The 27,058-nt window shown below is 48.6% G+C and overlaps 1 protein-coding gene across 1 annotated transcript in view; it reads right to left on the reverse strand.

Moving 5' to 3' along the window:
• Nucleotides 1–23,448: 23,448 nt before the first annotated feature.
• The window catches only part of LOC146045356 (ras-related and estrogen-regulated growth inhibitor-like), a 62,376-nt gene continuing 58,766 nt past the window's right edge, over nucleotides 23,449–27,058 (reverse strand). The window contains exon 4 of the mRNA XM_083164125.1: nucleotides 23,449–25,254. Within this exon, the coding sequence (XP_083020251.1) occupies nucleotides 24,766–25,254 (489 nt within the window). The 3' untranslated portion in view covers nucleotides 23,449–24,765. The remainder of the gene's footprint in view (nucleotides 25,255–27,058) is intronic.

The raw sequence follows: 27,058 nt of genomic DNA on the forward strand, positions 1-27,058 counted from the left end.
GTGGGCGGGTCCAGGCCCCCGTAAAGCCCCCTGCCATGCCCAGGGTTGCCCTGGCAACTGTTGCTGGCCCCCAAAGCGGAAGTGGGCGGGTCCAGGCCCCCTTAAAGCCCCCTGCCATGCCCAGGGTTGCCCTGGCAACTGTTGCTGGCCCCCAAAGCGGAAGTGGGCGGGTCCAGGCCCCCTTAAAGCCCCCTGCCATGCCCAGGGTTGCCCTGGCAACTGTTGCTGGCCCCCAAAGCGGAAGTGGGCGGGTCCAGGCCCCCTTAAAGCCCCCTGCCATGCCCAGGGTTGCCCTGGCAACTGTTGCTGGCCCCCAAAGCGGAAGTGGGCGGGTCCAGGCCCCCTTAAAGCCCCCTGCCATGCCCAGGGTTGCCCTGGCAACTGTTGCTGGCCCCCAAAGCGGAAGTGGGCGGGTCCTGGCGGCCTCCAGCCCCCTGCCATGCCCAGGCTTGCCCTGGCAACTGTTGCTGGGCCCCAAAGCGGAAGTGGGCGGGGCCTGGCGCCTTCCAGCCCCCTGCCATGCCCAGGCTTGCCCTGCACACTGTTGCTGGCCCCCAAAGCGGAAGTGGGCGGGTCCAGGCCCCCTTAAAGCCCCCTGCCATGCCCAGGGTTGCCCTGGCAACTGTTGCTGGCCCCCAAAGCGGAAGTGGGCGGGTCCAGGCCCCCTTAAAGCCCCCTGCCATGCCCAGGGTTGCCCTGGCAACTGTTGCTGGCCCCCAAAGCAGAAGTGGGCGGGTCCAGGCCCCCTTAAAGCCCCCTGCCATGCCCAGGGTTGCCCTGGCAACTTTTGCTGGCCCCCAAAGCGGAAGTGGGCGGGTCCAGGCCCCCTTAAGCCCCCTGCCATGCCCAGGGTTGCCCTGGCAACTGTTGCTGGCCCCCAAAGCGGAAGTGGGCGGGTCCAGGCCCCCTTAAGCCCCCTGCCATGCCCAGGGTTGCCCTGGCTACTGTTGCTGGCCCCCAAAGCGGAAGTGGGCGGGTCCAGGCCCCCTTAAAGCCCCCTGCCATGCCCAGGGTTGCCCTGGCAACTGTTGCTGGGCCCCAAAGCGGAAGTGGGCGTGGCCTGGCGCCCTCCAGCCCCCTGCCATGCCCAGGCTTGCCCTGGCAACTTTTGCTGGGCCCCAAAGCGGAAGTGGGCGGGGCCTGGCGCCCTCCAGCCCCCTGCCATGCCCAGGCTTGCCCTGCACACTGTTGCTGGCCCCCAAAGCGGAAGTGGGTGGGGCCTGGCGCCCTACAGCACCCTGCCATGCCCAGGCTTGCCCTGGCAACTGTTGCTGGGCCCCAAAGCGGAAGTGGGACGGGCCTGACGCCCTCCATTCCCCTGCCATGCCCAGCCGTGCCCAGGGTTGCCCTGGCAACTGTTGCTGGCCCCCAAAGCGGAAGTGGGCGGGTCCAGGCCCCCTTAAAGCCCCCTGCCATGCCCAGGGTGCCCTGGCAACTGTTGCTGGCCCCCAAAGCGGAAGTGGGCGGGGCCAGGCGTCCTCAAGCCCCCTGCCATGCCCAGGCTTGCCCTGGCAACTGTTGCTGGCCCCAAAGCGGAAGTGGGCGGGACCTGGCGCCCTCTATTCCCCTGTAATGCCCAGCAAAGCCCAGGCTTGCCCTAGCAACTGTTGCTGGGCCCCAAAGCGGACGTGGGTGGGGCCAGGCGCCCTCCAGCCCCCTGCCATGCCCAGGCTTGCCCTGGCAACTGTTGCTTGGCCCCAAAGCGAAAGTGGGCGGGGCCAGGCACCCTCCAGCCCACTGCCATGCCCAGGCTTGCCCTGGACACTGTTGCTGGCCCCCAAAGCGGGAGTGGACGGGGCATGGCGCCCTCCAGCCCCCTGCCATGCTCAGGCTTGCCCTGGCAACTGTTTCTGGGCCCCAAAGCGGATGTGGGCGGGGCCTGGCGCCCTCCAGCCCCCTGCCATGCCCAGGCTTGCCCTGGCAACTGTTTCAGGGCCCCAAAGTGGAAGTGGGCGGGGCCTGGCGCCCTTAAAGCCCCCTGCCATGCCCAGGCTTGCCCTGGCAACTGTTGATGGCCCCCAAATCGGAAGTTGGTGGGGCCTGGCTACCTCCAGCCCCCTGCCATGCCCAGGCTTGCCCTGGCAACTGTTGCTGGCCCCAAAAGTGGAAGTGAGCGGAACCAGGCGCCCTCCAGCCCCCTGCCATGCCCAGGCTTGCCTTGGACACTGTTGCTGGCCCCCAAAGCGGAAGTGGGTAGGGCCAGGCGCCCTCCAGCCCCCTGCCATGCCCAGGCTTGCCTTGGACACTGTTGCTGGCCCCCAAAGCGGAAGTGGATGGGGCCTGGCGCCCACCAGTCCCCTGCCATGACCAGGGTTGCCCTGGCAACTGTTTCCGGCCCCCAAAGTAGAAGTGGGCGGGGCCAGGCGCCCTCAAGCCCCCTGCCATGCCCAGGGTTGCCCGTTGCTGGCCCCCAAAGCGGATGTGGGTGGGGCCAGGCGCCCTCCAGCATCCTGCCATGCCCTGGGTTGCCCTGGCAACTGTTGCTGGGCCCCAAAGCGGAAGTGGGCGGGGCCTGGCGCCCTCCAGCCCCCTGCCATGCCCAGGCTTGCCCTGGAAACTGTTGCTGGGCCCCAAAGCGGAAGTGGGCGGGGCCTGGCGCCCTCCAGCCCCCTGCCATGCCCAGGCTTGCCCTGGCAACTGTTGCTGGGCCCCAAAGCTGAAGTGGGCGGGTTCAGGCGCCCTCAAGCCCCCTTCCATGCCTGCGGTTGCCCTGGAGACTGTTGCTGGCCCCCAAAGCGGAAGTGGGCGGGGCCATGCGCCCTCCAGCCCCCTGCCATGCCCAGGCTTGCCCTGGCAACTGTTGCTGGCCCCCAAAGTGGAAGTGGGCGGGGCCAGGCGCCCTCCAGCCCCCTGCCATGCCCAGGCTTGCCCTGGCAACTGTTGCTGGCCCCCAAAGTGGAAGTGGGCGGGGCCTGGCGCCCTCCAGCCCCCTGCCATGCCCAGGCTTGCCCTGGCAACTGTTGCTGGGCCCCAAAGCGGAAGTGGGCGGGGCCTGGCGCCCTCCAGCATCCTGCCATGCCCTGGGTTGCCCTGGCAACTGTTGCTGGGCCCCAAAGCGGAAGTGGGCGGGGCCTGGCGCCCTCCAGCCCCATGCCATGCCCATCTTGCCCTGGCAACTGTTGCTGGGCCCCAAAGCAGAAGTGGGCGGGTCCAGGCGCCCTCAAGCCCCCTGCCATGCCCAGGCTTGCCCAGACAACTGTTGCTGGCCCCCAAAGCGGAAGTGGGCAGGGCCAGGCGCCCTCAAGCCCCCTGCCATGCCCAGGCTTGCCCTGGCAACTGTTGCTGGGCCCCAAAGCGGAAGCGGGCGGGGTCAGGTGCCCTCAAGCCCCCTGCCATGCCCAGGCTTGCCCTGGCAACTGTTGCTGGCCCCCAAAGTGGAAGTGAGCGGGGCCAGGCGCCCTCCTGCCCCCTGCCATGCCCAGGCTTGCCCTGGCAACTGTTGCTGGCCCCCAAAGTGGAAGTGGGCGGGGCCTGGCGCCTTCCAGCCCCCTGCCATGCCCAGGCTTGCCCTGGCAACTGTTGCTGGGCCCCAAAGCGGAAGTGGGCGGGGCCTGGCGCCCTCCAGCATCCTGCCATGCCCTGGGTTGCCCTGGCAACTGTTGCTGGGCCCCAAAGCGGAAGTGGGCGGGGCCTGGCGCCCTCCAGCCCCATGCCATGCCCATCTTGCCCTGGCAACTGTTGCTGGGCCCCAAAGCAGAAGTGGGCGGGTCTAGGCGCCCTCAAGCCCCCTGCCATGCCCAGGCTTGCCCAGACAACTGTTGCTGGCCCCCAAAGCGGAAGTGGGCAGGGCCAGGCGCCCTCAAGCCCCCTGCCATGCCCAGGCTTGCCCTGGCAACTGTTGCTGGGCCCCAAAGCGGAAGCGGGCGGGGTCAGGTGCCCTCAAGCCCCCTGCCATGCCCAGGCTTGCCCTGGCAACTGTTGCTGGGCCCCAAAGCGGAAGTGTTGCTGGGCCCCAAAGAGGTTCGCTCAGGTCTCCAATTTGTCTCCTCGCAAAACTTTTTGATGGTACCGGCGAAAATTTCCTTGGGAGACTCCGCTGAGCCCCTTAGGGCGTTTATTGACAGCGGAGGGAATTTTCTGGATATTTCTTTGGCCAAAACTTTAGGTATTCCACAAGTCAAAATGGACAGGGCTATTTCCATTCGTGGGTTAGATGGTAATTTGTTGCCTAATGGTCAGGTGGTGAGTTGTACGCCACTTATGCATTTAACCGTTGGAGCGTTACACCAGGAACAGATAGTCTTTTTTCTCACACATTGTCCATTGGTTCCCCTAGTACTGGGCCATCCGTGGCTTGTCAAGCACAGTCCGGTAATCAACTGGGGGAGATTGCTAGTTGGGGTACTGATTGTTTTTCTCGGTGCTTAATACAACCACTGCGGGTCGCCACGGTGTTGTGTAGAGACCTTCCAGAAGTGTACAGGGACTATGAGGATGTGTTTTCCAAGGGAAAAGCTGATACTCTTCCCCCGCATCGACCCTATAATTGTACCATTAAATTAATTCCCGGGTCTCCATGGCCTAAAGCTAGGTTATATGCCCTTGGTGCTCCTGAGACTAAAGCCATGGAAGAGTATGTGTCCGAAAGTCTTTCCAAGGGGTTTATACGTCCATCTAGGTCCCCTCTCAGTGCAGGGTTTTTCTTTGTTGGGAAAAAGGATGGGTTTTTGAGGCCTTGCATTGACTACAGGGCATTAAATAAGATTTCAGTCAGGAATACCTACCCCCTCCCACTCATTTCGGTACTTTTTGATCAGCTCAGAAGAGCTACCATTTTTTCCAAGATTGACCTCAGGGGGGCATATAATCTTATTCGTATAAAATCCGGGGATGAGTGGAAGACTGCTTTCAGCACGCTTTCCGGTCATTACGAGTATTTGGTAATGCCGTTTGGCTTATCCAATGCCCCAGCAGTCTTTCAGGACTTCATCAATGACGTACTCAGAGACTTCCCGTGGTCGTCTATCTCGACGATATATTAATCTTTTCGTCTTCAGTCACCCAACACTATTCTCAGGTGCGTCAGGTCTTACAAAAGTTGCGGGAGAATAAGTTATACGCCAAATTAGAGAAATGTGAGTTCCATGTTTCTGAGATAGCATTTTTGGGTTATATTATTTCACCCAAGGGGTTTTTCATGGAACCCAAAAAACTCAAAGCCATTTTAGAGTGGGAGCGGCCTAGTAATCTCAAAGCGGTGCAGAGGTTCCTAGGCTTCGCCAACTATTATCGGCGTTTCTTTCATGCATTTGCTCAAGTGGTGGCGCCTATCGTGGCACTCACCAAAAAAGGAGCCAATCCCGCGGAATGGTCTCCTCAAGCGGAACAATCTTTTCTGCTTCTTAAACAGGCTTTCATGGCTGCCCCGGTGTTGCGTCACCCCAATCCTGAGTTACCTTTTTTGGTGGAGGTGGATGCCTCAGAGGTGGGGGTTAGGGCCGTCTTGTCACAACAGGATCCTGACTCAGGAGAGGTACATCCATGTGCTTTTATGTCCAGAAAGTTCTCTCAGGCAGAGGCTAATTATGACATCGTCAATCGGGAGTTGCTAGCAGTCAAATGTGCACTGGAGGAGTGGAGACACTGGCTCGAGGGAGCTAAACATATGATCTCCATCCTTACTGACCACAAAAATCTTCAATACATCGAGTCTGCCAAACGGTTAAATTCCCGCAAAAGCCCGATGGGCGTTGTTTTTTGCCCGCTTTAACTTCCTTATCACATACAGGCCAGGCGCAAAAAATGTCAAGGCCGATGCCTTGTCCCGATCTTTCATGGCCTCACAAGAGACTCGGCCCCCAGTAGTTTCCATCATTCCTGCCAGATGCATTCATGCGGGCATTTTGCAAGACTGGCAGACTCAGTTAATGCAGGTTCAGGGGCAAGCTCCGGAAGGGGTTCCGGTCGATCGTCTTTTTGTGCCTTCTTCTTTAAGAAAAAATATTCTTCTTGAATTCCATAATAGTAAACTGGGGGGACACCCCGGGATTTGGAAAACACACAAACTTCTTTCTCGCTCGGTGTGGTGGCCGCAGATGTTGAAAGATATGAAAGATTTTGTTTTGTCATGTCCGGTGTGTGCTCAACATACAGTAAGGTGCCTAGGTCTTTGCCATTGGGCAAATTATTACCGTTGGGAACTCCCTGGAGGCCATGGTCTCATGTTTCCATGGATTTTTTGGTGGAATTACCTTTGTCCGCAGGCCACCAGATGGTATGGGTGGTTATGGACCGCTTCAGTAAAATGGCACATTTTGTGGCACTCCCTAGGTTACCGTCAGCCCAGGGATTAGTCAGTTTATTTATCCGGCATGTCTTCAGACTGCACGGCCTTCCCACGGATATCGTGTCTGACCGGGGGCCACAATTTGTTGCTCAATTTTGGCGGCTGTTCTGTAAGGCAATGGGTATTAATCTCAGTCTCACTTCAGGTTACCACCCTCAGTCCAACGGACAGACTGAGAGACTCAACCAATCCCTCAAGCAATATTTGCGTTGCTATGCCTCTAAGCTGCAAGACAATTGGGTGGAGCATCTTCCGCTAGCAGAATTTGCCTACAATAACGCCTGTCATTCTGCATCTAAAGTCTCTCCTTTTTTCGCGGTGTTGGGCTGTCATCCCAGGGCTAATGCCTTGGATCCTAATTCTTCTTCTTCTTCTTCACCTTTTTCTACTGCCAGGCATCTCAAAAAGGTTTGGCGAGAGGTCCGCATTGTCTTGGAGAAGACCATGCTCTAAGAGAAAAGTAGAGTGGATCTCAATAGGCGACATTGCACCTTTAAAGTCGGGGATAAAGTTTGGTTGTCAACACGCAATATTAAATTGAAACAACCGTCGGCCAAATTGGGTCCCAGGTTTATAGGACCCTTTAGGATCTTAAAGAAAATTAATCCTGTCGCCTTCCGTCTTTTGTTACCACGGTCTTTGAGAATCAATAATACGTTTCACTGTTCTCTTCTGAAACCATTTGTTACTTCCAAAAAGTTTCCTCGCAAGGTTGGTCAGGGTTCTTCTCCAGTCATGATTAAGGGACAACAGGAGTTCCAGGTGGAGAGAGTTTTGGATTCCAAGATGTCTCGCGGTCGACTCCAATTCTTGTTTCACTGGAAGGACTTTGGTCCGGAGGATAGGTCTTGGGTCACTGACGAGGACTTACATGCTCCTAGGCTCAAAAAACTGTTTTTTCAACAGTTTCCCCATAAGCCCGGATTTAGGGGTGCTGTGACCCCTTTTTGAGGGGTGGTACTCTCAGGACTCGGGGCTCCATGGACACACCTACCGGCAGTAGTATGGTGGCCACATGGACGCCCCAAACCTCCGCATCTTGCAGGACCCGTGGGACGGGGCTGGGGAGCAGCCGGACGGCAGAAGCATCCTCCGCAGCTTCCGGACGCCGGGCATCGGGGGTTGCTAGGCAACCAGCCCGGCTCGCTGCTTCCCGGCGGGTTGCCGGGCAACGGCAGACGCCGGGCGATTCAAACCTGAGTCCTGACTGTTTCTAAGCAGTCAGGACGCCGGATGCTTGGCGCCCTTTCCTCCTGTGCCTATCATCTAATGGGAGGCTTGGCTGAGGTCCCTCTTCTCATTGGTTCAGCTTCCTTTATCAGCTGTCTGAGTATGCTCTCAGACGCCGGTGATAGATTCCTGTTTCTTGCTGGTCAGCTGCTTCTACCATGGGCAGCCATCTCTGGGGAACACTTGGCAGTATCCGGTTCGTCCTGAGACCTTCATCTCTCACACCCTCCGAGTGCCGTGAGTTGCCCTGGGCTACCGCCGTGTAGCATTATATTCTTTTGTGTGCCCTGTTGGAGGTGGGCCTTGTTCCTCCCTATAGGTTGTGAGTATACCCCTTTATGTTAGTTGTGAGGGTCACAGCTTTCATTAGCGGTATATTGGTCTCACGGTTATATTGTGACTAGGGTCACTTGCTTATTGCGACGGTGTCGCAGTATTACGTTGTTTGGTTATCAGTTCTTTTGTATCTTTGCATTATATTCTTTTGGGATACCCCGAGGGATCAGTCCATATTTCCCGGACTAGTTCATCACCCAGGGTTCCTGGGGGCTCCTGCCTTGGGGGCTATTTAGTTAGTTATACCCTTGTTCTCTCCTAGCTTTGGTGGGCGCGTTGTCTCCTCTCAAGACCAGGTGGCATCGGGGTTGGAGCCTGACTAACAGGCTCCTTCGGACGCGGCTATTATTGGCGAGGCCTAGTACCGCACGCGTCCGCCAACGCTAGTCTGAAACAACGGAGGTAGGGTAGGCAGGGGGGGCCCCAGGATCCTAACAACTTTAACTGGAGTGAAGAGTTTTATTTGGTTACTGCGGATGTGAGTTCGCTCTATACCATTATTGAACATAGTCAAGGTATAGAGGCGACTAAGAAAGCACTCCGCACCTCCAATCTTAATACTCAGCTACAGGAATTTTTAATAGAGGGCATCTCGTTCATTTTAAACAATAATTATTTTGTTTTTAAAGGTTATTTTTCATACAAAAACGAGGTACGGCCATGGGGACCAGGTTCACCCCAAGTTACGTGAATCTCTTCATGGGAGCATGGGAGGAGGAGTCCGTGTACAGTGACAACCCATTTGGGGCGGGCCTGGTCTCATGGCGTCGGTACATTGATGATATTTTATTTATATGGAAGGGGGACAGAGAGATTTTAAACCGATTCTGCTGCTATTTGAACTCCAATAATCGAAATATCATATTAACATACAAAATTAACAAACAAAAAGTCAATTTCCTTGATCTTGAAATTTACATAGAAGACGGCCAGGTAAAAACAAAAAACTATGTAAAATCTACCGATTCTCGATTATATATTAATAAAGATAGCTGTCACCAGGATACCTGGCTTAATTCAATCCCCATCGGGCAGTTCAAGAGGTTAAAAAGAAACTGCTCCGAATTAGAGGTTTTTAATCAGCAGGCAGAAGAAATGAAAAAGAACTTTCTGTCAAGTGGATACAAACAACAAGATCTAGATAGATCTCAGTAGCGCACGCAGGGGGGGTTTCTGAGTACCCAGAAAACCCCCCAGGAGTCTAAGGACCCTAGGCTGAAAGCTGAGGGTCCCCTCTTTCCATGGGTACAAGAATTTTAAAAATCGGCCTTTGGGAACCGGAGATATCTGACTTCAAAGCAGTGGTCCCCATCCAAGCCTGTTAATTGCTCTTCCCAGTCGGATATTTCAGGTTCTGTCTGACTTAGCGTTTTTCTGAAGGTATATTCCAAAAGCTGGGACTCTCTCCCTTTGATGGACACTAGTAGCTTGTCTCTACTTTTCCCAAAATCAGAGATATCAGCCTTCCAGCAGCTGGTTACTGCTCCAGCTCCACACACCTGGTATGTAGTTTTATATACTCGTTGGCAGATTGCTCTGCCTCCTGAACTCTGATCCCCTAGTCCCCAATACCATTTGGTAGGTGGGATTCTCTAGTTTTTAATTCCATTAAAATCTAAGAAATCTATTTCTGGGAACTGGAGATATCTGCCGTCAAGCAAGCTGTCCTCCCACCAGAAAATTATGAATAATAAGACCACTCCACTATACACCCCATCTCTGCATATTAAACATCCTCTACCACCCTGGAAGTTATGTATCAGGGCCCCTTCATTCAGCCCAATGCCCCCTTCTCCCACCCCATCTCCCACCATCTGTGCAGTAAAGGGGTAATTAGTGGAAATTACTGATCCAGGCCCTACATGCTGAGCAGTTGATATAATACCCCCTACCACCCGGGGCAAAGCTTCCCCCACCCCTACCGCTGGAGGATCGGTAAGTGCCCCAATACATTGCTATGCCCAGGGGTCTACACTGCTGTTGATGCCCCTGTATGTATATATATATATGTATGTATATATATATATATATTTTTTTTTTAATTATTATTATTTATATACATTAGGTCTATCTATAATACTTTAACTGACCCAGCATATACTGGGTCACCTAAGTGTCCATCTCCGTGCTTTGCTCCGCCCCTCTGGAAAGCCCCTTCTGAAAATCCTGCGTTTGCCACTGGATCTATATCCATTGTAAAAAACATCGATAGAAAAGAACTACTAAAGAAAAAACCACCACAGGAGTCCAGAAATACAGATGCATTCAAGTGGTCCTTCATTTCTGACTTTACCACACAGCATGGAAGGGTCAAAAATATTTTTAAAAAACATTGGCCCATTTTAAAGCGAGATCCGGTAATTGGTAATCAACTGCCGGATCTACCGAAGTGCATCTTCAGGTGTGCTCCCAACTTAAGATCAAAACTCACCAGAAGCCTATGCCCGAGTTCACCTAAAAGGGACACAATATTAACCAAAGGCTTCTTTAGATGTGGGTCCTGTTTGGGATGCAAATGTGTCTCTAACAAATTTGGTACAAAAGTCATAGAGTTATCCATCAACGGGCAAAAGTGCAATATAAGGGACTTCCTCACATGCCACTCTATCAATTTTGTGTACATGGTCGAGTGTACATGTGGAAAGTTCTACATAGGCCGCACTAGTAGGTCCCTCAAAATCAGGATGGGGGAACACCTACGGAATATAAAAAAAGGCCTTGAGGTACATGCTCTTTCGCAACATTTCCGGGAGGAACACAACTGCGACCCCAAATACATAAAAAACTTCGCAGCCCTCAAAAAGATCAATATGGGAGAAAGAGGGGGTAATATTGCCACACTAGCCAAGAGTGAGATGAGTATGATCTATCAATTCAAAACATTAGTGCCAAATGGACTCAATAAAGATCTTGAATTAAAATGGTTTTTATAGGTCTTTTAATCGTCCCCTGTCCCCTGATGATTTTTTGTATCCAAATATATCTCTTTTATCATGTATTCACATTAATGTATCTATTACGGTTTTTAAGTGGTTTTATGAAATCATTTGCTCGTTTTTTCCATTAATTTTTAACATATTTTTAATGTGCACGATCCCTCTATTATTTAAATGTCATTGCGAGGTGTACTCATTTATATCTTATTTTTTCCTTATATATGCCTGGACATCAAAAATCAACGCATCGCCAAACAAAATGGCGGTGGAACGCAAGCTAAAGTTGTATCCACCCACATGGAACGCATATATGGGGACATGAAATACGGCCGGACCTACGCATAAACTAGGAAACAAGAGATGAATACTATATGCGTACCATTGCGGAACCGGAAGTGACGCAGAGACGCATACACCGTCCGACTTCCGGTATCAGCTGGAACGCACGGAAGTGCAGACGCGCGAAATACCGGCATAGAGGGAGAAAAAATCCAGGAATGAACATCATTTTTATGTATAGGATTAGAGGTTAGAAATCTGTGTCTGGAAATAGGTCTCACTGTGTGATTAGGAGGTCTGGGTATAAATACCCGGACATGGGGGTATGTCTCTATGCCTTGATAAAGGACTTTCATGTCTGAAACGCGTTGGATGAAGGGACTGATAGACTTTGGACGGACCACCAGGACTTGGTTACATCTTCCAGCTTCCAGGGACGCCTGAGGTTTTTCCATTCATGCTGTCTATGTCTGCTTCTCATACAAGTAGACATATTGTTCTGGTGAGAGTCCATCGTTTATTACCCATTTATACATTGTGCATTGTTTTTTAATAATAAAAACGTTATTTCACCATTGGAGAATTTTCTGCTCAAATATTTTACATGTTGGGCGACTACGGACAAGTCCAAAGGATGTGTTTGAGGACCTAATTTCCAGACCTTACTCCATTAAGCGATTATTGTCTACCTGTGTGTGGACAATTAAAGAGGGTACGGTTCTCATCTTAAAGCAATATCTACATTGATTCACCCACATTTGAAGGTGTTACACTATATTGCTTTTTTTCTCCTTTTCATGTCCCACGAGTGATCTACAGTGGTCCATGCGAAGGAGTTACACGAAAGGAGCACTTGAAAAACTGTCAGTAAATCTTTTGTATTAGGGGTCTCCTCTGTGTTGGCTCCCCCAGCGGCTGGTCCTTCATCCCCGACTCCCCCAGCGGCGGCTCCCGCAGCGGGTGGTCTCCCCTGCCTCGGCGGCTCCAGCAATAGCTGGTCTTCAGTGCCTCGGCTCCCGCAGTGGCTGCTGGTCCCTTAGCCCCGGATCCCCCAGCGGCTGGTCTCCGCTGGCTCCTGCAGTGACTGAACTCCTATGCGCTGCCGTCTTTCGGTAAGGGGGAGGGGAGCTGGGCACGCAACATTTACCTGACAAAAATTAAAAAGGGTGCAGGGTATGCAACCATAGAGGGTGCAGGGGATGCAGCTGCTATGGGCCCCCCCCAAGCCCCGGGCCCCATAGCAGCAGCATCCCCTGCACCCTCTACAGTTACGCCACTGCTAAATATATAAAAGTACAAATATTGCAGAAATGTGTAAAACAGAAATGCAATTGTAATGCTTATGATTATGGCCAACCATGTGTCCAGCTGGTGTCTGTCTGTAGATCATCATGCTGTCATGGTGATGGGCCTATATTTATATGGATGCCTGGAGCTTCAGCTCCATCCCTCCATTGATAATCTTTCCTTGCATACACCTAAAGATTTAGGGGAAAATTTACAAAGATGTGAGTTCTATTTCACATGGGATGTTGCTATGGGCAACCAATCAGAACCAACTTCTTATTTATTTAGCTCCTTATAGAAGATAATAGATAGTATCTGATTGGTTGCCAATAGCAACATCCCATCTGAAATATAATCTTAGTAAATTTCCCCCTAATGTCCAATATGGCTAGTTGGAACAAAAATCTGGTATTATCTGAATGACCGTTTTTGTCCGTTTTCCAGCAATTCAAAGCAAATAGTCAACTGTCATTTGCTCCCATAAATTACCAGATTTTTGTTCCAACCAGCCAGATCGGACAATAAATATTCAGGTGTATGGTCATCTTTACAGACTGGGATTGAAAATGACATTCAGGCGCTTACTAGCCGGTGATAAAGTACCAGCCACATTATTACTTTATCGGGCATAAAAATGTGCCCCCATGTGCCATGGCATACTGTGATGCCTCAGGACACTTGCACAGGTGACTTGGATTACTCTGCCACCTCGTCTTTCTGGTAAACTAATCCTCCAGCTTTCCCATACCACTTGTCATATTTTAAAGTCAATTCTTTAGATCCCTATGGATGGATTGGACTGTTAATCCATTTTGCTCTGAACGCATGGGTTCAGATCCCAGCCACGTCGGCTTGATGTACTTTGTTTGGACCTGGTATTTTAGTGAATAATTATAAGCCAACAAGTGAAGCTGATACTGAAACGGTAAAAAAATAACAGTCAAATCAAGAATATTTCAAGATCATGAACATGATACTCTGTCTTGCAATTTGAACATGCAGTATGTAGATCAGTGGTTCCCAACCCTGGTCCTCAAGTACCCCAACAGTGCATGTTTTGCAGGTCTCCACACAGAATCACAAGTGCTATAATTAGCTCCACCTGTGGATCTTTTCAAATGTGCCTGAATAATGAGTGCACCTGCCGGGTGACCTGGAAAACGTGCACTGTTGGGGGTACTTGAGGACCAAAGTTGGGAACCACTGATGTAGACTATAATCTAGAATTAGATCTGAAAATGATTTCATTCTACAAAATCATTTATGTTTAAGTATTTAAAGTCTAGGACACTTTCTGGGTATTTGTTAAACTGCTATGGGCTGCCATTTCAATGGTTTATCGCACAGTAGAGGGTATAGCTTCACAGTGAACCGCAGTCGCACATAATTCTCTTGTTTCCATTACAGAAACTGCTATTTCTAAAATGATGATGATTGAAAATTTTGCTGAGATTTAAAATGACTGTTTTAAAGTCTATCTTTCACATTCAGTAAAACTTTAGCATTCCTTTACAGTAGAAGTCACGTAATTGGCCTAATGTGCATTATTTGGGCAGCGCGGATGGTGTAATGGTTAGCATCACTACCTCTCAGCACTGAGGTCATGGGTTGGATTCCCATCATGGCCCCCATAGTTGCATGAGTTTCCCCAGGGTACTCCAGTTTCCTACCCCAGGTAAAGATAGATCGACTATTGGTCGACACATGAAAAAGGTTATTGAGGAGATGGAAGCTGTCAATGTGTATGTATTAATAATTAATGATGTACAGTGATGTGCTTAAATGAGATTTATATACTTTCACATTCATAAAGGGGTCAAAATAATAGTCTAATGTCCAGACGATACTTGTTTCCTAGCAGGGCACCCAGATTTATTACGTACGCAAACGTACTAAAATCACATTGCATCACGTTACGTTATAGTACCATGCAATTTTCCCATTCCCGCTCCCTGTCATTCCCGCCCCCTGTCAGATCCTCACAGAAATCACTCTGAGGTGATATTCTGTTATGAGAAGAAGTGTACCTCAGAGATGGTGGAGATTTGTTGCATTTTGTTGCAAGTGTAAGTGATTTTCAGTGCTTTTGAGATGGCTTCATCAGTGATGACCGTGTTCCCGCTGCCACATACGGTGGAGGAGGCAATAGCATTTTGCCAAGGACACGACCTGCTTCCCGTGTCGCTGAATTGCACAAATGGACATGTGATGCGCCTTTCAGTGAAAGAGTGCATGTGGCCCTGCCATGTGAAGGTATGCCAGCTGAAAGTTAGCCTGAGAGCGGCCCAGTGGTTTCCGGGGTGCCGCTTGTCTTTTGTCACCCTGGTGTGCTTTATATACGTATGGGCCCAGGAGATGACATCCATCAAAGCCAGGAACCGCTGGACATTTCTAAGAAGATGGCTGTGTTGTACAATCGATGGATGAGGGAGGCGTGCTCGATGGACCTCATGGCTCAGCCGCCGCGCCGTATTGGCGGTCCAGGGCACACCGTGGAGGTGGACAAGAGTATGTTCGTCCGGAGGAAGAGTAACATTGGCTGTATGCTCCCACAGCAGTGGGTTTTTGGGGGAATATGCCGTGAAACAGGGCAGTGCTTCCTCACTATGGTGCCAAGGAGAGATGCTACCACATTGTTGGCGGCTATTGTGGAGCATGTCGAGCCAGGCACCACAATTTACAGTATGTAGAAGGTAGATTAACACAACTGCGCTCAGCTTGTATGTGCTCTAGGCTAGATCCAGGTGCTGCTGGTCTCGTTAAGGGTATCCCAGTCCCTTTTTACTTAAATATGGAGATAGTTTGGGGTGAGACAGCGCTGTCTCACCCCAAACTATCTCCACCATAATTTACAGTGACTGTCGAGGGCATACAGCACTGAGCAACTTAAACTTGCTGGGTTTCTAGAAATAGTCTCTAAGTAGATGGACAAACTGATTCTTACGACATCTCCACACCAGGACAAAAATTACAACCTCACAGCAGAAGAAACACTGGCAGAGATGAAGGAATGGGAGGATGTGACTATTAAGCCAGCGGACAAGTGCGGAAATATTGTGATATGGCCTAAAGATCTGTACCTAAAAGAGGCCTACAGACAACTACATGACCAATCTTGCTATCGCCAACTAACATTCAATCCTACAGATAACATCAGACTTCAATACAAAAGAATAATTGAAGAAGCATTGAAAACTGGTACCATTACACAAAAAGAACATACCTTTCTGACAGTTGACCATCCTAAAGTAACCACATACTACTTACTACCAAAAATACATAAGAACTTAGAGACCCCACCAGGAAGACCAATAGTGTCTGGGATACTGGGCATTTTAGAACAAGCCAGCATCTTCTGTGACCAACATCTCCGACATCATGTCCACTCACTGGCTTCATATTTACAAGACACAAGCGATGTATTAAGAAGGATCAACGATGTGTTACTCAGTGAAGACCAATATTTGGTCACATTGGACGTTGAATCATTATATACCAGTATCCATCATGACCAGGGCCTGGTGGCAATCAAGTACTTTCTAGACTCAAAGGGTACTAGTGACTTCAACCAACTCCTACTCACACTCCTGGATTTCATACTCCGCAAAAATTATTTTACTTTCAACGACAGATTCTTTCTCCAGATCCGAGGAACAGCGATGGGTGCGGCTTGTGCGCCCACCTATGCCAACCTGTTCCTCAGATGGTGGGAGAGAGAATCTGTCTTCACTGAGGCTAATGAAAAATATACGAGTCATATCACAACATGGCTACATTATATTGATGACATATTCATGATCTGGCAAGGTGCTAAAACAGACCTCATCCAATACCTAATGGTCTTAATGAGTATACAAGCTACAATCCTTTCTTGTAAAATTCCTGTTAATTCTCCTTTCTCAACCAGCATCATTTTCTAAGTGTTATGAATCCAGCGTTATGTATACAAACTACTTTCCGTCACAATAAACATTGCTTTATTCCTATCACCTTCAATTTATCATCTACCCCAGTGCACCAATGATATGTGTCCTTACCCTTCCTAAAGTGGGATTATCACACATCACATCTCACTAAAAAACTCTACAAAACTGACCAAACCCCCTCCTCCACTTCCCATCTATTATACCTTTATTCTACCATACACCTCCTTCTCAACACTAGACACTCACTTTAGCTTAACTGGATATTCACACTAGCAACCATAAACACTCACAGCGTGTCTCTATCGTAATTTTTCTTGACCTTCCACTTAGAAACTATTAGCTTCACAATACCACTACCCAACATACACTATCTTTCCCTAATACTATCACTCACTTTCACATGACAATCATTACCTTCACATAGAAACACCACATTTCAACCCCTCTAATCACAATAATCGCACACTACCCAGTTTCACATACTCCCTTCACTTATTAAATATTTAAAAAAATATTTAAAAAATTTTTTATTACAGAAATCCCCTATCTAGTCCCAACATCCAATAGTTAATCTCTAGTATTGTACTTATACATTCCACACAACTATACGTTCCTCTTTTTGCAATACCACAAAACATAGTATATATTTTTAACATATTTATCAGCATTACCTAAAAGCCTCCGACACACCAGCCATAAATAGTATGACTATTTGCAGTGTGCATTGCGTAATACAATTAACCTTCCTTACATTGTTACATTTATTCTGCAAGCACATTACTACCTTACAATACATTTAACAATAATCCCAACTACTACAAGCTAACATGCGGCAATCTATTGGGATATAATAGCCAACTGTCTAAATTATAACATCCACGTCTCTTTCTCTCCAGAAAATAACTATTAAACTATATGTATGGTACCAGCAATTATGTCTCATTATATTATACTATATCATTATAGTATGACTATCATTATAGTATGATTATCTGCAGTGTACACTGCGCAAAACTACTAATCTTCTTCATATTGTTACATTTAACCTGTAACCACATTATGACCTTACATTAAATTTAAAAAACAATACTAACTGCAATAAATCTATTAAGAAATAATAGCTTACTGTCTCTCCAGTAAATTACCTATATACAATAATCATTGAACTACATGTATGGTATCAGCAATTATGTCTCATTTTAAAAGGATTTTTTACCAGCTATACACTACATGAATTATACCTCCATACTGTGTTTCTCAAAAGATGCTAGCCTTAATCAGCTAATCACTACCACTGAGGAAGCTCCACCCCCAGCGAAACGGCCGTCTGACCAAGCCCCACTAGCGGCTCACCCCCACTCCCTGCCGCACTTGCGGCTACTAGCAGATCCGGACCTCTAGTGACAACAGACCGGGCACACGCTAATAGGTAAGTGGCGGTAACCGCTACATCTTATACTATCGCACTGCTGATTACCTCACTTGTTGCACTGCAAACAGCAGCCAGGCTCTCTCCCCCTGCTACTTGCTCCAGCATATAGCACATAGCAGAAAGCAGCGCACCTACCCCCAAGAGTAAGACGCCTCCTAAACTATCTCCTATCCACACATCTCTACCTCTAGGGGTACTCTCATTTCCTATACGTACTGACAGCATTTAACCCTGCACTGACCTAAGTAAAACAGGGTAATTGACCTACCAAAAGGAGAAAGCAGATGCCCCAATTTTCTCTTTCTGACACTCTTTTCATACAGAAAGAATATTACTGAACGCTCACTGACTCTCAGGACGGTTGAGAAAGTCAGCAGCAGCTTCTGTGATCTTAACCACTGTGAGTGTCACCTATCTCTTGAATATATCTATATTTCACACCCTTTCTATAGCGGTTACCGTTGCAATATAATACCTAGCCACGGTACTGTATCTTTATTGTCATAAATAGCAGAAACTGCAATAAGCATATTTATAAATGTCCGGACTGCACCAGGGTAGGACAATTCCTCCCTGGTCTTACAATTTGTGAATCATATTTCGCTAGCTGACTTCCCTGACCAATAAGATAGGAACAGGAACCCCAATATACACATAGGCTGATACAAAGTATAGCCGTAAGAATTGCCCATATACTGTTCTCCCTATCTGGTACCTCTTGAGGTCTATAATTAACAGATTATTATAAATTTATTCCATAAGACTACCAATACTTAACTGTTGATTATCAATGTTTGATGTTGTTTGTCTGTATGTCTGAATTTACTATTTTAAAGGAATATTAAAAGTTAAATTTTATAATTATTTTTTCTCCTCCATTTCGGTACTTGACACTTACTCTCAGGGGAGCGCCGCCACGTCACTATCTACTAAACTGTGGGTTGATTGACTGTTGATTACTGTGGTATTTACATTTTGAACCATTTGAATGTAAACTCAATTTAGAAACAATTCTAGTGTCACTTGTGCTCAGTTTACATCCCCTCCCAGAATCCCTTCTCCCTACCCCTTCCCCATTTAGATACTGAACTTGCTGGGTATCAGCACGCCCAAGTCAACCATCGATTTAACTTTATCGATCCGTCCACAGGGGTGCATACCTAAAATGTGAAACGGATGTGGGGCGCGTGCAAATGGCGCAACAAGCGCCACAGAGGTACAGCACGCCACATGCTACATTCTTACCTCCAGGAATTTATGTGGAGAAAAACATTGGCTGGTGATAACCCATTTCAGAGAATACTGTTTGCACTGACCCTCCCACCTAAGGATGACTAATGATTTTTAAATGATCATGTTCTTGTTGTGATTCTTTGCGATTAATTAATGTACTAGTGTTTCGTTTTTTTTATATAATTTTTCTTGAAATATTGCAGAGTGTAATTGCATAACAATTTAAAATAAATCATATCACAAGTACGGATATTATAATTTACATACGTGTGAGGATAGACATGTATCAGTCTTAAACAGTGTAAACAATGACCAAGTAAGTAATGTGGATCGACATTTTAAGTTTCTTCTCCAGAATAGCCATGTTATACCAAGTAGACAATTGTACAACCTTTCTAATATTATCCCGGTCTGTGATGGCTAGTGTGAGTATATATGGTAGCCAGATATCAAAGAATTTCGAGGCCCGGGACTCATGTTTTACTGTTTTTAATCGATTAATTCTTGTTCTTGTATGGATTTCTTCGGTTCTTGGACCCCGGACCCTGGACTCTGGACCCTGGAGCACCGGATCCTGGACCCCGGAGCCTGGACCTCGGACCCTGGAGCCTGAATCCCACATCCTGGACCCCGGACCCTGGAGCACCAGAACCTGGAGCCTGGACCTCGGAACCCCAGACCCTGGAGCATCGGACCCTGGAGCACCGGGCCCAGGGATCTACCTACGGGCTCAAGATAGGTAAGTATCAGTATGTATGTGTAATGTATGTATTAAACTTTTATCTTTCATGTGTGTCAGTGTGTGTTTATTTAACTACTAGGTGATTCATCGCGCCCTACGGGCGCTCTTCACACCGTCGTAAGGGGCTGCGCCCCCTTAATTTGTGAACATTTGTATATGAGAAAGATGGTTAGAATTGTATGAAAGATGGCCTGTATTGCAACTTGAGTTATAGGTGAAATGTGTTAAATAGAGAGCATATGATGTGGAAGGGGGTGTGTATTATTTTGTTTAATTAAAAAGCGGTTACAGAGTAAGATGTACATTGATAGTGTGGATGGTACAGTGACATTTGTGGGTGTGGGGGGGGGCTGTGTGTGCATGTTGTTTAGGTGTGTGTGTGTGCAATAGTATAGTAGGGTGTTTCTGAGTCAGCGGCTCCCCACTGGCGGAGGTCACGACACAGGAAAACAGGAGGCTGGGTAGTGATAGGGGTGTGTGGGCATAAGGGGGACTAAAGAGGAGGGTGGGAGATACTGAGCAGCTTCTGCCAGTGGGTGAGGGTCCAGCGTGGCAGTACAGGATGGTGGCCCTTAGTCAGTGTCTCCTCCTACTGGGTGGGAGTTCGGGTGCATGAGAGCAGGAGGCTGGGCTATGAGGCATGATACTGGCATGTGGGCAAAACAGCAGCAGCGACTCCCCAGTGATGGAAGTTACGGTTCAGGAGAGCAGGAAGCTGGGTAGCGATAGGGGTGTGTGAGTATACTGGGGGGACTAAAGAGGGGCTTAGGGGTGCCGTGAATTGCGGGAGGGGCGTGGGGGGTGCCGTGAATCAAGGGAGGGGGGGGCGCAGGTGTCGGCGAATCGCCGGAGAGGGCGGGGGTCCGCAAAGCATGGGAGGGGGCGTGAATTGCGCGAGGGGGGGTTGCGAATCGCAGGAGGGGGGGTGCGTGGGGGGTCCGTGAATTGCGGGAGGGGGGGTGCTCGGGGGGTCCGCGATTTGCGGGAGGGGGGGCATGATGAATCAACCTAGTTGGTTATATATTCTTGTAGAAGGATGGTAGGATGTTGCTGTCATTCAGAACGCATTTACATAAACAGTAATAGTAGCAGTAAAAGGTCTGACTTAAAACACCTACAGTAAAATAGAACAGGTGTTATATATTATACAAAGAATTGGTTGATGATGTCTAGGTTGACGTGCACATAGTTGTCACTGGAAAAAAATTGCCACAAGAAAAAAATCAACACAGAAAGTTCAACACATGTAAATGTTGACATAAGTGTGGCACTTCATCGGTGTCCATGTCGACACATGAGAATGAATATGAAAACATTTAAAAAAAGAAAAATAAATCTTCAAAAACTCATGTCAACCATTTTCATTGTCGACCATAGCCGTGCCAGTGTTTTGCATGTGCCATTTAATCCTGGGGTTGCCGTGAATCGCGCGCGGGGGTGGGGGGGGAGGGAGGAGGTGAGGGGTGTCCGCGAATCACGGGAGGAGGGGTCGTGGGTGGATGCCGTGAATTGCGGGAGGGGGGGGTGTGGGTGCCGCAAATCGTGGGAGGGGGGGGCGCGGGGGGTTGCAGTGAATCGTGGGAGGGGGGTCGCGGGGTGCCGCGAATCGCAGGAGGGGGGTGTGTCATGGGGTGGGGCCGCGAATCGTGGGAGTCACCGGGGGTGCCGCGAATTGCGGGGGGTGTGCTGCAAATCGCGGGAGGGGGGTCGCGGGGGGTGCCGCGAATCGCCACAAGAAAAAATCAACACAGAAAGGTCAACACATGTAAATGTTGACATTAAGTGGGGCACTTCATTGGTGTCCATGTCGACACATGAGAATGAATATGAAAACATTGAAAAAGTGAAAAATAAATCTTGTCAACCTTTTTCATTGTCGACCATAGCCATGTCAGTGTTTTGCATGTGCCATTTAATCGTGGGGATGCCGTGAATGGGGGGGGGAGGGAGGGAGGTGCATACCTCCCAACATGACACATTGCTCTGTTTCTGGACTTTCTTCTTAATTTATGGATTACCATCACCTGTGCTTAAACACCTTTCTTATCAATTACCCTGTTTAAAACAGGTGATGACAATCATAAATTAAGATGGAAGTCCACAAACAGAGCATTCTGTTCCTCCTGGAGAGGGTCATGTTGGGAGGTATGGAGGTGTGGGGCGCTCACCTGGTGTGTCTGGTGAGTAGCTGTGTCTTTGCTGTGTAACATGGAGAGGCAGAGGGTGTCTGGCAGTGGCACTGTCTGTGGGCTCACTGGGCTGGTTCTCTGTCATGTGAGTCAGTCATGTGAGTCAGACTCAGCGTTACAGCTCCAGACACACTTTGAGTGACAGATGTAGCCAAATATATAAGAGATTTCTTGTACTGTGGAACTACAAGTACCAGCGGGCCCTTTAATGCCCCGCATGCTGGGACTTGTGGTTCTCCAAGTCCCAGCATGAAGGGGAGGCTTGCTGGGACTCATAGTTCCACAATATAAGACAATAGTTTATTATTCTATTTTTGTTACACTCCAATCAGCCCGGTACGCACAGCCCAGGGGTACTGGGGACAGCACCAGGATTCAGCCTGGCCAGGTAAGTCCTGGAGGGGGGGACCCCTTTATTGGGGGGGTCCCAACTTCCCTAGGACCCCTGGCCAGGCTGACTGGTCGGTAGGGATAAATTCTTTGGCCGGAGGGACTTGTATAAAAAGTGGCATTACCTTGCTGGCTGGTTGGGCCTGGTTCTTAAAATACGGGGGACCCCTAGTCATTTTGTCCCCTGTATTTTGGGAACCAGCCCCGGCCCTGGAGCTGGTTTTAAAAAAATTGGGCAACCCCTATCTGGTTGGTTTCTTGATTTTTTTAATACCAGCCTGGCTCTTTCAACCTGGTGCTAGTTATGGCCGTGGGGGGGGACCCCACAAGGTTTTTTTGTTTTTTTTACACTGAAGCCTGCACGGATCTGAATGTAGAAGTCTATTTTCCTGGCATATTTTGCCGGCCACTACATCCGAAATACGCTAATTAGCGGCCGTAAATTAGGAATCACCATTCTTTTAAATGGTGATTCCTATTCGTATTTTCCGATGGCGTAAACAGTCGTATTTGTAAATACAAATACGACTGCCAAAAATACAAATATGAATATGTGTATTTTTGGCATAGTAAATGGCAAAAATACGAATATGCCTAAAAAAATTGTGTTTTACTATGCAAATACGAATTTCTTTAGGCGTATTTGCCTTAGTGAATTTCCCCCACAGTGTCACCAGTTCATACCATGCCACATTACGGTGCCCCAGTTCTATGGAACATGATAGTGCCCTTCACATGAAAATTAGTAGTTTACATTATGACACATTAGAGTGCCCTCCAGTTCATATTGTGCCACACTACTGTGCCCTCCAGTTCATATTGTGCCACATTACAACTATTACATTATAACATCCAGCACACACAACACAACACTAAAAATGTGATGTCACACAATTCAGGCCGGGCATTCGATCAGACCCAATTGCTCAGCAGATAATCAGTCTGGGAAATTGCAATTCAACTTCATAACCTGGGTCCAGGCCCTTCTAAGCCTCTGTGCCCCATAGAAATGGCACCACTTGCACCCACTTTAGCTACGCTCATGTCATGTATGTGTTTTTCAGCAATGAAACTGTGAAATGTATAACTGCTTTTTTTTTGTTTTTTACTCTCTGGATTTTAGTTTTTGTTTTCCATAAAGTCACCATTTATTGCTTTTAATAAATGACTTGAGAGTCCATATACTTAAATGGTAGTTTAATATTTACACCAATATTTTGAAATAAAACACATAAGTATTTGTGTAGTGTATTGTGTTAAAAATGCGTAATAACGTACCATTAAACCTAAGCACAAACGGTCTGATACAGAGTAAGTGTTATGGTTTGTAGAGCTATCTTGCATGGGAACTGTGGGCATATACGGTACAGTATATATCAGGGTTGCCTACCCTCCCGGAATGGCCGGGAGGGTCCCGAAAATCGGGTCACCCTCCCGGCCCCCCGGAAAGGTGGCCAACCCTCCCGGATTCTGGGGGACACCCGCTCCCCCCCCCCCCCCCCCTGATTGCGGCTCCCCCCTCCATTTAAATTACCTTATTATGAGATCTCCGGGGAGGGGGCGGGCTAAAGCGCCACAATCGTGTCATTTAGCCCCGCCCCTTCAACGGGGATAGGCAAATTGAGTAACTTTCCTTCATGGGGCGGGGCTTAATGATGTCACGTTTAAGCCCCGCCCCCCGGACTCGTGCTGAAAGTCTCCTCTCCGGGCTTCTCCAGCTATATAATGAACAATATCGCTCAGTATGTACGGAGCTTTAGATATATTACTAGATATTTTATATAGATTCACAATTAACCCCTAAAGTCACATGCGGTCCTCAATGGGCTGTAACATTACCCTCCCGTAATGGCTGCAAGGATCCCGAAAATCGGGTCTCGGCCCCCCTGGAAAGTTGGAAAAGTTCACCACCCCCTACTTTCTGGAGCTGGCTGCCCTCTCCCAGGGCAACCCTGATTTGGCAGCATGTCACTCGCTGGCGATGTCCTCTGATTGGGCTGCATGCATTGCTGATGACACGTGGGAGTGCACAACGTCAGCAACATAGTGTGTACACGCACTGGACAATTTGAACATTTTGTCGCTCTGACACATTGGAATTGGCAAAATCATTACAAAAAAATCACCTGATGTGTACAAAACAAAAGATGCGGGCTGGAGGTGGCTCACCGCTTAGAAGACGGGGGTGACCTTGGGTGATAATATGCCCTTGAAGTAAGCATTATCATTACCAATTTAAATATATACTGTAATACCCACACTCCTAAATATCTGGAACTATTTACCAAAACATGGAAATAAGGTGACATTTAGGTACTATTTTAATGTACAGTTGTGAAAAGTGGTAATTGGAGCTGTGCTAGATTTAACCACCAGCCTATGTACCTTGTTAGTGATGACTACTGTACACCACTAAACACTAGTATACTTAGTAGCTGTGCCCACCGTTTTCCTAGTAATTCAGACTACTTTGCAAAATGATAAAGTATAACCATCAATTCATTCTGGAATATAATCTCGAAAAGAATTGAAACTCAAACTTCTGCCAAAGCCGCTTGCGCCAAGGGCAGAATTAGCATAAATCTTAGGAATCTTTTCTATCAACTTTGATACATTTCTTTTCTTGAAAGTCCCAGGGGAAAGACTTCCTTGTCTCAGAAGTTCACAGTAAAGTGCGTTGAAGACCAAAGCCGCTTCTTCATAGCTGTCTCTGGTGGAAATTTCATAACAAGGATACTTTAAAACCTTAGAGAGTTTTTCTCCGTCATCGGAGGACACCATGCGATCAAACTGAAGGTCTTTTTTGTTGCCAACAATGACAACAGGAGGCTGCTCCGACGCGCCTTTTTTGCTAGTGGAGTGAATGTGGTTAATGAGGAAGCACAGCCTCATGACTTCATCGAAGCTGCAACGGTCCGTCACCGAGTACACGACTGCAAAACCATCTCCCCATTTAATTTTCTCTGCGATCTGAAGTGAATCTTCCTCCTTTGAAAAATTGAAAAACATTCCGTTACGCGTGACACGTGAATATGGATGCTAGGAGTTAACCCTTGGAGTGCCAGCGTTGTTGTGAGAGGTCCGCAAAATACCCGCTAAAAATGGCAGCGCCGCTCACAGCGACTGCTCTTTTAGTATAAATAAATACAAATCACAGCCGAGTCACTTAATTGAATTTTAGTTAAATATTGCACCCAAATAAAGAACAGTCGCTGTGAACGACGCTGATATTTTTAGCGGATATTTTGAGGCTTTCTCACCGCAACGTTGGCACTCAATGGGTTAATATTTGGATTATCTGTCAATCGATAATGACATCATTTGCACATATAATCTCCAGCTCTAGAAAATGTTTTTACTCATTTCCAAAAAAAGGACATAGGGTGGGATGTTCTAAGTAACATCCGCAGCCCCCCTGCGCCGCCCATCGCCGACATAATTATCGCATATGCTCTAACATGCGTTAATTATGGCAAAGGACAGGTCTTGCGTTAAGAGCTGTCCTTTGCGGTGAGCTGGTGGGTCCCGGCGACTCCCCCCTCCCTCCCTTACCCTGCTTGTGCTGCTGCGGGGGGGGGGGGAAGTGGGCTCTCCTCCTACTCCCTGCACCCGGAGGAGGATTACAGTGCAGGGAGGAGGAGGTCACAGGTCCGTGCAGCACGTGCTGCCTGGACACAGGTGAGGGGGGGTTGGTTCGGGGTGGCGAGGGTCGGTGTGGGGCGGCGGTGGGTCGCGGTAGAAGCCCCAATGCTTCTATGGGGCATCGCCCCATCGCGGTAACCCGTTTGGGGATCTTTAGAGCATCCCAAAATGCGGTAAAAACCCTGATAACTGGGGTTTTTACCGCATTTTTAGTTGATAGAATTCCACCCATAGGCTTGGAAAGTTTTGAGTTCCTAAATGTAGGAGTCATAGATCGAACCTGCTTGTGCATCCAATCTTCGACTCGAACAGCCTCCTGGCAGCAGGGAATGGGACTGCATATGATATATCTTATGTGACCCTGTCGCTCGGAGAGTCGGATAGTGTATGGGGGACTTTAGAGCGGTAAAACCCTCCCAATCCCAAGTAAAAGCCATGATGATGAGGAGGGGGTACCAACGCAAAGCCCTCCTTATGTTCCATTAGCCTCACCCTTTATCGGCTGTCATCATATAATGGTAAACAACAAAGGTGTAAATTCATCCCAGTTGTCGGGAGGCAAGTTCATGTTCGGTGCCCCCCCCCCCCCCCCCCCCCCCTCTAAAAAAAACGGTGTGTATGTATTTGTATACACTGTGAGACAACAGATGATGGGTCAGTTTCAGCCATCTACAGTGTGCAGAATCATGGTTCATTGGCGGGTCACATGTCACAGACTGTTGCTTGCTGCAGTAGAGTTTGAGCGGTGGTACCACACGGGAGCAATTCTGTCCCCTACTAAAGCTGTTAGTAGAGATGAGCTACTGGGACAGAGCCAATGAACTCTGCAGCAGGAGTGCGTCACAGAGCTCCGCTGGAAGAGCAGAGGTCACATTTGGATCACACTGTGAACCACACAGCTGCTGCTGTACATGCCCCATTAGGGCTTCGAGCCCGGAGGCAGGTGGCTTCATTGTGCCCCTGGTAAACAAGCAGCACTGGAATAGGGGAGTGGGGATGTTATATAGCCCTGCCATTTTATTGTGCACAAACACCACAGGCACGGAAAGTCAGTGTAGTCGTAGCTCACGGCGGTGTGCCACGAATCATGGTAATCGTCCATATCTCTATGCCAGGTGACAATACAGCTCTACCTGCTCTGTGAGCCAGA

The sequence above is a fragment of the Crinia signifera genome, chromosome 11 (assembly GCF_055691185.1).
Source record: "Crinia signifera chromosome 11, ASM5569118v1, whole genome shotgun sequence".
Classification (NCBI taxonomy): domain Eukaryota; kingdom Metazoa; phylum Chordata; class Amphibia; order Anura; family Myobatrachidae; genus Crinia; species Crinia signifera.